Source organism: Erythrolamprus reginae, chromosome 6 (genome assembly GCF_031021105.1).
Source record: "Erythrolamprus reginae isolate rEryReg1 chromosome 6, rEryReg1.hap1, whole genome shotgun sequence".
Taxonomy (NCBI): domain Eukaryota; kingdom Metazoa; phylum Chordata; class Lepidosauria; order Squamata; family Dipsadidae; genus Erythrolamprus; species Erythrolamprus reginae.
Window position 1 is genome coordinate 54,145,528 of NC_091955.1, and position 13,097 is coordinate 54,158,624.

Consider the following 13,097-nt stretch of genomic DNA (forward strand, 5'->3'; position numbering starts at 1 on the left):
AAACCTGATTTGGCTCCTCACTGCTGCTGCGCTACCGAGCAGATCAGCTGCTGGGCGGCCGAAGGAACCTTCCCTGGGTCTTCCCCCTCTTGCTGGCGGGCGGGCGAGCGGCAGGCATCAGCGAGGAGCCGGGGTTTCCCCTTTGCGTGGGCGGCCGGGAAGACCCAGGTTGGGGGTTCGGGGGGGTGCTGGGAAGACCCCCAGGCCGGCTGCGACCTTTTAAAACAGCTGCGCCGCTTCCCAGCTGAGTCCTGAAGCCAAACGCGGAAGTTTGCCTTCGGCGTTTGGCTTCAGGACTCAGCTGGGAAGCGGCGCGGCTGTTTTAAAAGGTCGCAGCCGGCCTGGGGCGCTTGCTGGGAAGCCCCCCAGGCCAGCTGCGACCTTTTAAAACAGCCGCGCCGCTTCCCAGCTGAGTCCTGAAGCCAAACGCGGAAGTGGTTTTTTTTTAAATTAATTTTTTTTAAAAAATCGCGATATAGCGTTTTGCGAAGATCGAGATCGCGAAACTCGAGGGATCACTGTACTTCATTCTCTTACATTTATATTTAGAAAAACAACTGATCTTTAATATTTGCATCTTATTTAGATATATGCAACAGTAGTAAATGAACTATTGAAAATCTGACAAAACATTGCTTATATGAAACTCTAAAACTTTGACTAGAATAGCAACTTTGTTAAACTTTGTTTTATGATTTAATAAAAGGCCGCACAAGAAATTTGTACTGCTAGCTCTAATGCTGTATTTTTTCCACAAATATCACAGACATTCAAAGATTAGACTTTGAATCGCAAAATATCCACATTGTTATTGCATTGAATTGGCAGTGAATCAATATATAAAAACAAAAGACAATATTGCCCATAGAATTCTATGGACTGATAATGCATACAAAGGAGAACTTGTACTGTATTGGTATATGGACTTAAACTTCTGTCCATTTCTCCCAAGTGTGCTTAATTACTCAGTATCTACACAATCAATTAACAGTTGAATTTGCTATATTATTTGAAAAAAGTGGAATATAATTTTACTGTATATTCTTTTCTGTTTATAAGATTTGGCTCTTTGATTTGCCTGATTTATTTCTGTGGGGAAAAAAATCAGGGAAACGTATCCCATTAGAACTAGATTCAATTTTTAAAAGTGCCACATTTCCTAAGTGATTTTTAAAGAGTGCAAATATTATATTTGCCTCAGTTAAAATATTTTTTTCAACTATGTGGACAAAGCAATGTATCTCCTATAGGTGTCTCTGAATCCTGGCTGTTTGTAGAACTGATTCCAGTGTCAGAGTCTGTATCATTTAGGTCTAAATTTGTCATTTTTTGAAGAAGGTCTGTTCCTGGAAAGTTTTTTATACAGGTTACAGTTTCATTGTCCTTCATTTCCTCTTCACTGGTTGAATACCTGAATACATTTTTATCTTTAGCATGCAAATCACTAAGCTCTTCTACAAGTAGTTCATATTCTTTTTCTTTCCTTTGAAGCATCAAGTCCCGATATTTTAGTTCCTGCTCTAAGCAATTCAATTGAGAATGAATCCTTAGAGCATTGTTCATACTTCTCTCCAGCTCATTCTTAACACTTTCTAGATCAGTGTTTTCCACTGCACCTATAGATGCTTCTTCTGTCCGTACATCTCCATTTTTTTCACTTTCCTTAACCTCTTGTTCAATTTCAGCAGAGAGCTTTTCAATCATTAACTTGTGGTGCCTTAGTCCTTCTTCCACTTGTAAAATCCCATCATATTTGTTTGAACTTTCCTGATGATAGTTGTGAGGCATTTCCATTAGTTGTTCAGAACTGCTACAAGAAGACATTAAATAAGACTCTTGGACATAACTTTCCCCATCACTTTCAAGCTGGAATTTGGCTTCACACTCTTCAATTTCCATATCTAGTTCCTTCATTCTATTAATCTGTTGGTGAATAGTATGGTCTTGAGAAAGGATGAGATGGATTAGTGTCTCCATATTGTCCCTCTCCTGCAGAACTCCTTCCTGTTTAAGTTTGGCCAGTTTCTTAAAGGTTTTTCTAAGAATTCTCTTTTGTTTGTCCATTGACAACATCTTCATATAATTTGCTGGACTTAGATCTAAGTGCATTTCTAGGTTTGGAACTATCTTGGCTTCAGATGTCCTCCACAAAGGCAAGGGAAGGAAAGCATCTGCCTTGACCAAGACAAAGTGCAAATTAGGTTGCTCTTCACCCCAGGCTTTCCAGAGTCTGATCATTTTTGTGAGAGGCGGAAGAACCCGCTCAGAACCTCTCCATTTTTCTATAATGCAGTAATCTTTACATTCCCCAAAGAGAAATCTCTTTTCTGCCAATGTTGTCTGATGTTCTTCCAGCAAAGCTTCAACTACTTCCATGCAAGTTGTGTGTTTAGTCAGTCCACTAACAATCTTCTCTTCCTGGCAAACCCAGACTGTGATTTCTTGTTCACTGGAGCCCATTTCTTTCACAGATGATCTGAAGTTAAAGAAACAAAAAAATATTTTATAAGCCAAATTGTAGCTTTCGGTAAAATCTTGATTATAATAAAACACCATAATCATGCATTGAATCTATCATGTAAATATATATACACACACACAACACGTTTGAAAATGTTTCACAAATAGAAGAAGTGTTTGTGTGTTTGCTCATTTGCCTTTGTTCTTCCTTTAAATTTTTTTTTCATTCTCATGGAACTTAGTGGGATATGTTTTTACATATACAGTGGTACCTCTACTTAGAATCTCCTCTACTTAAGAGCTTTTCTAGATAAGAACCTGGTGTTCAAGATTTTTTTGCCTCTACTTAAGAACCATTTTCTACTTATGAACCTGAGCCTGGAAAAATTTCCCAGGAAATTTGAGAGCAGCACGAATGCCCGAACAGTTTCCTGCCATTCCCCCTTTAATCCCGGCCATCTTGGGCTTTTCTGGGCTGCCAGAGGAGCCTTTCAGTGGCGCTTAAGGAGGCTTTGGCAGCCCAGAGTGAATGGAGCATTTTCCTTTCTCTGGGCGTTTGGAGAGGGAATAAACCACTTCACTGTGGTGAATCCCTCACACTGCCTCCCATAAACTTGGCGTGAGGTTGCCTCCCAGAGCGCCTAGGCGCAGAAAGGCAAAAGGGGGCGATTCGCCCCAGCCAAATCAACTCATCTCCAGCCAAACCGAGGAGTCACCACAGTGAAGGAACGAGCGAGAGAAGAGGGGAGCCCTTCAGCATGGGAAGGAAGAGGCAGCAGGTAGCAGCAGCAGCTGCCTTTCGGTCAAAGGAGTGGAAGGTTCCCTCTTCTTGCCCACCTGGGTTTCTCTTCTGGCGCAGTCTATGGGAGGCAGCCTCATGCCAGGTGCATGGGAGGTGTGTGCTCCTCCACGCTGCCTCAGAGTCCCTCTTTTTTTATTAAGCCTTAAATTTTTGGAGTTTTTTTATTCCCCTCACTTCACCTTCTTCTTTGGCAGTGACTGTCCTCCTCCTCTTCTTCCTCCTCCTCCTCCCACCCAAATTCCGAGCTTTTATTTCTTTCCTAATGGTTTTGCATGCATTATTTTCTTTTACATTGATTCCTATGGAAAAAATTGCTTCTACTTAAGAACGTTTCAACTTAAGAACCTGGCCACGGAACGAATTAAGTTCTTAAGTAGAGGTACAACTGTATTTGTAAAAGGAGTGGGATTCAGGAGTGGGACCAGTTCAGGTGATCTGGATGCTAATTTTACATCTGATTCACCGAACCTGTAGTTGCAAAGACTGGCTGGCCTTGCCCACCCTGCCCCACCCTTCCCAGGAGTCTCAATGTGGCCCATTTTGTATGCCAGGTAAGTGCAGGGCCAGTGCAGAGGCTCTGGCAGAGTAAACTCTGGGTCTCTTGGAAGTTCCAGAAATCTGGAATCAGACCTGTTTCTGGCCTCCTGAGAACCTCTGGAGCCTGGGGCAGGCCATTTTTGCCTTCATGGAGTCTCAAAGAAAGCCTCTGGATCCTGGGAATAGTGAAAATTGGGCTCTCAGAAGTTCTGGAAGTCCAGAAACTGGCCTATATCTGGTCTCCAGAGCCAGGAGAAGTCCTCCTGGAGACTTGAGGAAATCCTCTAGAGCTGGGGAGGGTGTAAAACAGGCTTCATGTTCTAAAAGTCCTGAAATGGCCATGTTTCCTCTGGAAGGCCTCTGGAGCCCAGGGGACACTATTATTGCCCTCCTGGATGCTTGAGGAAAACTTCTGGAGCCTGAGGAAAACAAAAAATGGGCCTCCCAGAAGTTTCAGAAGTTTGGAAACTGGCCCATTTCCAGCCTCCAGAGGACCTCTGGACCTGGGGGAGGCCACTTTTGTCTTCCCATAAGCTCAAGGAAGTCTTCCAGAACCTGGGGAGGGTGAAAAATGGGCCTTCCAGAAGTTCTGGAAGACCAGAAACAGACCCGTTTCCAGCCTCTGGACAGCCTCCATAGCCCAGGGGAGGCTGTTTTCATCCTCCTGGAACCTTAAGGAAAGCCTGTGGATGGTGAAAACAACTCTCCCCCCATGGTACAGGAGACTGAGTAGACCATGCCCACCATGGCCCTGCCCATCCAGCAACTAGGCAGAGAACTAGTTGCTAATTTTTTTGAATCCCACCCCTGCTTGTATAGGATTGTACTTCAAGTTTAATTTAGTTTCACTAAAGCTTATAAAGATCGAATGACATCCTGTGCTAATTACCCAGAATATAACACAGAGGCAGTTTAAGGAATTGATTATAATTATTTCAGTTGGCCTGAATAAACCCAGGTTCACGTCTCTAGAGAATTCACTGGATGACTTTTGACTCCCTCCCCACTCAACCCACCTGTGGAAGAAAATGAGATGTTGAACAGCACCAACATGAAACCTGCCTTGAATTGATTGAAAAATTACAAGATATAAATGAAATTAAATCGATGAGTGAATGAATTGGTAAATCGGTAAATCAATGAAGCAAGCAAGCAAGCAATTCTTTGCAGTTTCCCGTCGGGTGAAGAATAAATATGTTACATAAATTAATCAGAAGGAGAAAATGCAACAAATCTATACTTTCGAGCATAGTTCCCTCTAAGCTGAGCAGTGAGCAATCGCTCACTTAAAAATCATCATCAACTCACAGTTTTCCAAACCTGCCCAGAAGCCGAGAGGGAAAGAGTGAGAGGGAAGGAGAGAGAGAGGAAGAGAGGAAGAGAGAGAAACAGATAGAAAAAAGAGAGGAAGGAAAAGAGAAAGAAAAGAATGGGAGTAAGGAAGAGAGAAAGAAAATCAAAATCTAGTTTGAAACTAGCTCAACTATTTAAGTGGCATTTTGATATTGATAGAGTTGCCCTATTATGAGCTCACTGTTATAGACACACAGTACAGTATTTTATTTTGAAATTCTCTGAGGCAAAACAGGGTGGGTTTTTTATTTGTTTGTTTGTTTGTTTGTTTGTTTGTTTATTATTTCTGTGCCTCCCAGTCCCAAAGGGACTGCCGCTCAGACACTATACTTTTCCGCCCACCCCCCCAAAAAATTAGAGGGAACACTGCTTTCGAGTTGCATTTGTTTTTTATGTTTTGCACTGTGATTTCCCCAAATTGTGTGTTTTTGTCTATGTACACAGTATCTTTTGGTTTTCTTGCTTTGAAAGAGGCTTCTCTTTTTCTGTCTACATACTACGTGGACTCCTTTATAGAAACTCTGACTATTTAGAAAATATGTTTGCTAAAATGTACAGAAAATGAAGGTCATTCATAAGACATGAATGTATAGACCAGTGATGGTGAACCTTTTTTTTTTCAAGTGTAGAAAGTGGGTGTGTTTGTGCCTACACCCATAATTCAATGGCTCCATGCACCCCACACCCCTGCACGTGTGTGCATGACATCCCCCTCATGGGCTGAGACCCCTCTACACATGCACACACAGCCCCCCTTCCCTGCTCCCCTGGAATGCCAATTTTTTTTCACCCTCCCCAGCCTCCAGAGGCTTCCCTGGAACCTGGGGAGGGTAAAACAGCTTCCCTGCCCCCCCTGCAGGCCCTCCAGAGGCTGAAAATGTGCCAGCAGATATGGCTTCATGTGCCACAGGTTCGCCATCACAGGTATAGACAGAAGTCATGGTTGTTTGGCAGACGTCTACTTAGAGTTGAAAATGAAAACAGGGAAGTCAGGAAAAGCAAGGAAATGTGTTTGTAGGAAATGAGCAATCATGTGGTTAAAAAGCAAACTCATTAAGGTGACATTGCATAGAAACCACCTAAGATCAATAGGAAGGCTTATTTCAACTACCTTCTTCCCCTCTCTGCATGATATATTAATTAAATGGGAATATGGGATCAAGCAATCTGCTTGAATTAGTTGCAGTATTTGCAGCCATATGTCATGTTAAAACTGGCTCTTGCACAGGCACTTCTTTCTAGGTTTTAGTAACTGCATTTTCCAAAGATCTCTGCCATCACAGCAATTTTTAGTGAATAAAATATTTGAGAGATGAGCAGTCAGAGATCTATAAAAAAGCCACCTCAATGAGACCTGAACATGTACGCAGAGAGGGGCGGCATACAAATCCAATAAATAGATTAATTAATAAATGTTCAGGGTATGTACTAGCATGCTGTCTGCTGGAGGAAGGGGGGTTGGAATGGGATACAGTTTCTTGAAAAAATAGCATGATCAAACACATCTAATGTTCAACAGGAATGTTCCAGACTGCAAATTTGGTCAGAGACTTCCCAACCTACAAATGAATGTTTGAATCTTAATTAAAATCACTGGCATGAGATCTCTTTTCAATCAAAGCATATGTGCGAAAGGAAGGTTGTGCGAAGCTTGTGGTGCAGAGTATGGTTTTGTTTTCTTTTTGTCCTTTCTCCAACAGCATGGAAAACAATATTTAAGAGATATAAAGAAATCATCTTGAGGGACTGCCTTCTCCCATTGCATTTGTCTGCACAAATCAATCTTACAAGGTTGGCATATTCCAGGTTCTTTGATTAAGCAATGTCATCTACGGAGAGGGGCGGCATACAAATCCAATAAATTATTATTATTATTATTATTATTATTATTATTATTATTATTATTATCTATGAGACTTTGTAAGTGTGCTTCCTCTGTAGCAGTGCCTGCTCTCTGGAATAAGGTTCTCCCAGTAATCCAGATGTCCCCTACTCTGTTGGTATTCAGAAAAGCTATAAAGAACTTTTTTTATTGATGTGGGAAGTGGGGCTCCTCACTTCATTCCACTTGATCTGCTGCACTTGCCATATTTTATCAACTTTATTATAGTATTTTGTTTGATTATTTTGAGCTATCCAGGGGTTGTTAGAAGGCAGGTGGCAGAGACGATGACGACGATGATGGTTGTTATTATTATTATTCTCTGTTCACAACAATGTGAAATTACAACTGTAGGTTCTTTATCTGGTGCCGCTTTCATGTGCACCAGGTTCTTCCCAATAAACTAGGATATTATAATATATCAATATTAGTATATTTGTGGATCCAAGCGGTGTGGTCTTTTGCAATTGACAGATAGATAGTTTGTCAAAGGCATGTTTTCAAAGTGCTGTCCAGGAGTTTTTGGTATAGAACGCAGGATGCTGATAACCATTAGCATCACTATTTTAAGAAGTAACATTTACCCATTTCATAAAGCTGGATAGTATGTTGCTAGTGCTTCCATTGAAACAGAATTTTAAAATGTAAGTTATACAAATTTAAGCTCTTTGTGCCACTTTGCAGGTGTTCTTGCTAGTTTTAAACTTCTCACTATCTGAGGCTATCTCTGTCTGAAATAATAGTGAGGCAATATTAAAATGATTATGGTTTTCAATAAAAATTGAATTATGCAATCTGGAGGAAACTAGGGATAAAGATATTTAGTTAATAAAGTCTGACATTCTAAGAAGGAGATTGGTTGTTTTAATCTCTGAGCTTGTCAGAGTAAAAAATTATACCAGCATGATGGAAGAAATAGTTAACTATCTGAAGAAGAGAAAGAAACCTTATGGATAGTTCAGATTTGTTCTTTAAGAATTCTAATATGGAATAATGAGATCTTCGCCTTTAAGGCATGATTTTTTTTTTCCTTTTGAAAGAAACCCCCCCTTCCCCCTAATTAATCCATAATGGGCTGAGAGTTGAAAACTGGAAAATGATATGGACCAAAATAATGTTTCATTTACAGCCTGTGTATATTTATATTATCTCTCACCTAAAAAATAGAATTGACTATTATGGCTAAAAGAGATAATGAAACAAGACATAGATTGGAAACCTGAAATATTTTTATTGGGCATAATAGAAAAAAAATTTAAAAAGGAAATACAATATTTGATACTTATCATAACGGCAGCAAGAATAAGTTACGCACAATATTGGAAAAATGAAAATATACCAAAAGATGAAGAAGTAATAAGAAAAATCTTAGAATGTGCTGAGATGGATAAATTAACGAAGGAAATTTAAAAAAAAAATTAAAAAGGAAGAAGAAAGAATTGACTAATTTGAACAGAGGCCTAATGGGCAAAGCAATTAGCAGGTCCTGAGGAGATAGAAGGAACAGAATGAGAGGTAAACTTGGCCTTTATAATTTATTGATAGTTATATATGTCTTGGACTACTCTACAACTAAGGAAAAATTATCTGACAATTAGAACAATTAATCAGTGAAACAACTTGCTTCAAGAAGCTGTGGGTGCTCCACAGAGGGATTCCTCCTGTTTCACCCAAACTGGTAGCAACCCACTGGTGATGTAACAATGATGTCATGGAACTGATTCAGTTGGTGACAGTTTGTGGGCACTGCCATCTATTTTTGGGGGAATGATTTGGGGAAATTTTTTTGTGGGGAATTTGTCCAAATTTTGTGGGACTGTGCCTGCACACGCCCATGAGGCATGGCCCTGTGGCATGGGAGGAAGCAAACTGGCACTGTGGTAAATTAGAACCCACCCCTGGTGCTTCAACACAGGCGGTTTTTATGAAGAGATTGGACAACTAGTTGACTGAAGTGGTTGGACTACAGTGAAAGACCACCAATGTCCTTTCCACTTCTGTTATTCTGTTTATTAATTTCAAATTTTAATTGATAGAGAATATGGGGATTTATCAATTTGGCTTGAATTCGAACATTAATTCTAAATGGCTAATCATTATAATTGTCCCCATTTCATTTTTTTAAATTTTGTAGCACAATCTCTCTGCTTTAATTTAGTGGGTGAGCTGGACATTAAAGCAATGGCGTTGCTATGCTTAACCAGCAATAGTCAATGGCATAGCAATTTGGCATGAAGGTGATATAACTGCAGATATTCATATCTATTGAAAACTCCATGGTCTTTATAGTTGAGTGAGAAACTCTGTGATCCTTAGAAGAAATCCATCTGTTCTGTCCACTAGATTGTTCATACTGGGAAGAGCATCAGAAACAGGTGAGATGTGCTGAAAAGCAGGACAACACTGAACTCACAGTTTACAAAATGTAGATGCCTCCATTGAATAACTAACCTGTCTTAGAAGCAAACATACAAACATACATATTCCCATCATGATAGGAAACAATATTATACCAATAGAGATTCCCAAGTGATCTCCCCTGCCTATCGTAACATGACTGAAATATGTATTAAAACTAAGAGTCCTGCACAAAGTCATAATTCAGAGAAAGTAAAAGGAGATTTAGAAATTATTTTATTCAACCCCTGAATTGTAGGCTTTGGTACTAATCAGTAAGTACTTTAAACCTTTTAGTTAAATTTGCGATTTCCTTCATCTCTAGACAGTTGTTAATTACCAAATGTATCAAGCCGCATCATAAAACTTGAAAATTCAAGCATCTGTTCTTTGTCAACTCATATTTCAGAAGGTTAAATCAATAAGATCTACTATCATATAGTCCTCTCTGGCAAATTATATCATAATTCTTTAATTATAGATAATGCTGGTAATACTCAGCAAAGATACTCTGACTTCAGCTTCTGCTTGTCAGTAACAATTTCACATCATAAACATTTTTGCCCTACCACTCAGAAGTTGATATAATTAATATTTATTGTCAAGAAAATACTTCATGGCAAATGTTCTTATGCAGAAATAAACTGTTTCCATTACCATCTGACACTGTTCTTTTGATTCTTTTATCAAGAAAGGGCTTATTACAGCTCTCTGACTCTATCCTAACCATAGAGATAACCCTTCTCATTAATGTCTTCAATGTGCAGAATACTGTCTCAGCCGCATTGGTATTTCACAGACAAAACCTGTTCCAATGTCCATTTAGTCTTAATTTTATTAATTGTACTGCTTTGGTTTAACTTATTTATTGTGGGCACTATATACCAGATATCATATTTTCATTTTTGGACTTATTGTATCCCACTGAGAGGTTTCTACATTTAAGACAGGTAAAATTTATTTATTTATTTTATCAATTTATTTTGCTATCATCCTACAAATAAATAAATAAATAAAAGTTTGTTCTGAAATCTGGTACAGTCAATTTATATTTTTCCCAGATTGTACATGTATATATAATATTCTTATAACTAGGAAGCTGCTGTATAACATCAAAGAAAATATTTGTTTTCTCGACGATTTCTGTCCAGAAAAATGTATTATTAGGAGGAGAAGCCAAATGGGAAGTACTAGAGAACTCAGTTGATCAGCTTCAGGTCTGGGAAATACTGGTCATGAAATGCACTCTAGAATGCTCTATATGCCCAAGTTTCTGGGTTTTCTGATCCCTCTTCCCAGTATGGTTTAGTTTTCTGGTATTTTCTCTTTCCGATCTTTGCTTCTCCCTTTGTTTCCTCTTACGTAGAAGGGGGAAATGTGATTGCTTTATTTTTTATGACAAGTGTGGATTTCAATTTGGACATTTGCAATTTGCAGAGAAGAGCAATGAAGATGATTAGAGGGCAGGAGGCTAAAACATATGATGAATATGAATATGAATATAAAGTAGGCATGGTTAATTTAGTAAAGAGAAGGACCAGGGAGACATGATAATAGGGATCCAATATTTGAGGGACTGCCACTGAGAGGAAGGGGTCAACCTATTTTCCAAAGCTTTGGAAGACCAAATAAGGAATAATGAATAGAAACTGAACAAGGAGAGATTTAACCTGGAAATAAGGAGAAATTTTCTGACAGTAACAGCAAACAACTAATGGAAGAGCTTTCCTTCAGAAGTTGTGGGAGCTTCATCACTGGAAGCTTTCAAGAAGAGACTGGACAGAAATGTTTTGGGCAGGGATGTCAAACTCGATTTCATTGAGGGCTGCATCAGGGTTGTGTTTGACCTCCTGGAATCAGGGTAGGCATAGCCAGGGTGGGCATCAGGCAAAGGTTTCCCATCGCCGACTCTGCTGGTGTGCTCCTGGTGACTGGCACAGCCACATGCAGTGAGCAGGCACGTGCACATCAGCATGAAGTTCAGCTTCTGCGCATGAAGCCAAATATCACATGTGGATGCTTGCGCGCAAGAGATTTTGCTGATTTTTGGGAATTTCTTTGCTTCCGCATATGCGCAGAAGCCAAATCTCACTGGTTTCATGTGCGTGAGCATCATCACATGAAATTCAGCTTCCTGCACATGTGCAAAAGCCAAATTTCTCCAGACACATAGAGCCGCGCGTGCAGCTCCATTTTCTCTACCAATCTATAGAATGGCCCACACTGGCTGAAACCCATTACTGGTGGGCATGGCCAGCTAAACATCACTCGTTTCCTGGGCACCTATAGTGACCTAAGGACTCTGTCAGTGAAACACAGGCTCCTGAACTCTGTTTTTTGCTGGCAGAGGCACTGCGGGCTGGTCCTTTTCTGTTCCACGGTAGCCCTGTGAGCCAAATCTAAGCAGGCCAGATTTGGCCCCCGGATCTTGAGTCTGACACCCCTGGTGCAGGGTCTCCTGCTTGGGTAGGGGGTTGGACTAGGTGACTTACCAGGTCCCTTCCAACTCTGTTAAATATTTCATGGGGGGAGGGAGAGAGAAAGAGAGAAGAAGGAGAAGGAGAGAAGCTATCTTTGCTAAATAGCCACAGAGAGTCCAGCTTCAATGCTTTCCTTCTATAACCAAATTTCCAAGAACAGATTTCTACCATTTCTGCAAAAATAAAAAAGGATATTCATGCCAGGATTTCATTTAGAGTTTTCCCATTTCCAGTATATTTTAAGCAGTAAACAAGTAAGTATTTGTTCAACCTTTAATGGTGGGAGTATTCAAATTACAACTGCATTTCATTTGAAATTCAAAGCTTTCCATGCTCTGTGCTCATGGAACATTGAATCCTAGGTATGCTGGTTATTTCTTTTGTAATTTTTCAAAGACTCTTTCATGGTAGAAATAAAATAGCACACCTGATAGATCTAATGAAACTATTTGTAAACATATATATTTATTTGTGTGTGTGTGTGTGTGTGTGTGATCCAACAGAAAAAACATATAGCCCCTCCCTGGTACAAAGCTGAAGGGATCAGATCTGGTGGCCTAGAGGTTAATTCTCTGCCTTACAAGGCATAAGCCCTGGGATCAAATCCCAGTAAGGGGATGGCTAGCTGATGAGGCCAGAACAAGGCCGAAATAGCGCTATCCTAGTCTCCCTTAATTTTAAATATTCAGCAAAAATATGTTATATATATATATATATATATATATATATATATATATATATATATATATATATATATATATGTTTTTCTTAAGTCGGATCACCCTGGTATATTTAAGGAACGTCACAGCTCCTTTTTGCCTCTAGGCCCAACCCAGGACCACTACAAGGCAGTTAATATATTTATAGCCGACAACTATATTCTGTATGTGTTAAAATGTATATATATATTTGTTTTCGTAAATTTTCACGGGTATATGTATGTAGATTGTTCTGAGTTCGGGTTTTGCCCTGTGTAATGTTTTGCATGTCTATGCGACGTTTCGGCGAAATCACATTCACCATCATCAGGCTGAAGTTCCAATCTTTGTGTTGTTGTAAATGGAATGTTAGCAACTGTCATTTCTTCCTAGTATATATATATATATATACACATACATACATACATACATACATACATACATACATACATACATACACACACCTTCATTTTGGCTTGTAGCCTTCA

The 13,097-nt window shown here is 39.7% G+C and overlaps 1 protein-coding gene across 1 annotated transcript in view; it reads right to left on the reverse strand.

Annotated features, from left to right (window-relative positions):
* Positions 1–521: 521 nt before the first annotated feature.
* Positions 522–13,097, reverse strand: part of RASSF9 (Ras association domain family member 9) — a 37,455-nt gene continuing 24,879 nt past the window's right edge. The window contains exon 2 of the mRNA XM_070755778.1: positions 522–2,476. Coding sequence (XP_070611879.1) covers positions 1,216–2,476 — 1,261 coding nt within the window. The 3' untranslated portion in view covers positions 522–1,215. The remainder of the gene's footprint in view (positions 2,477–13,097) is intronic.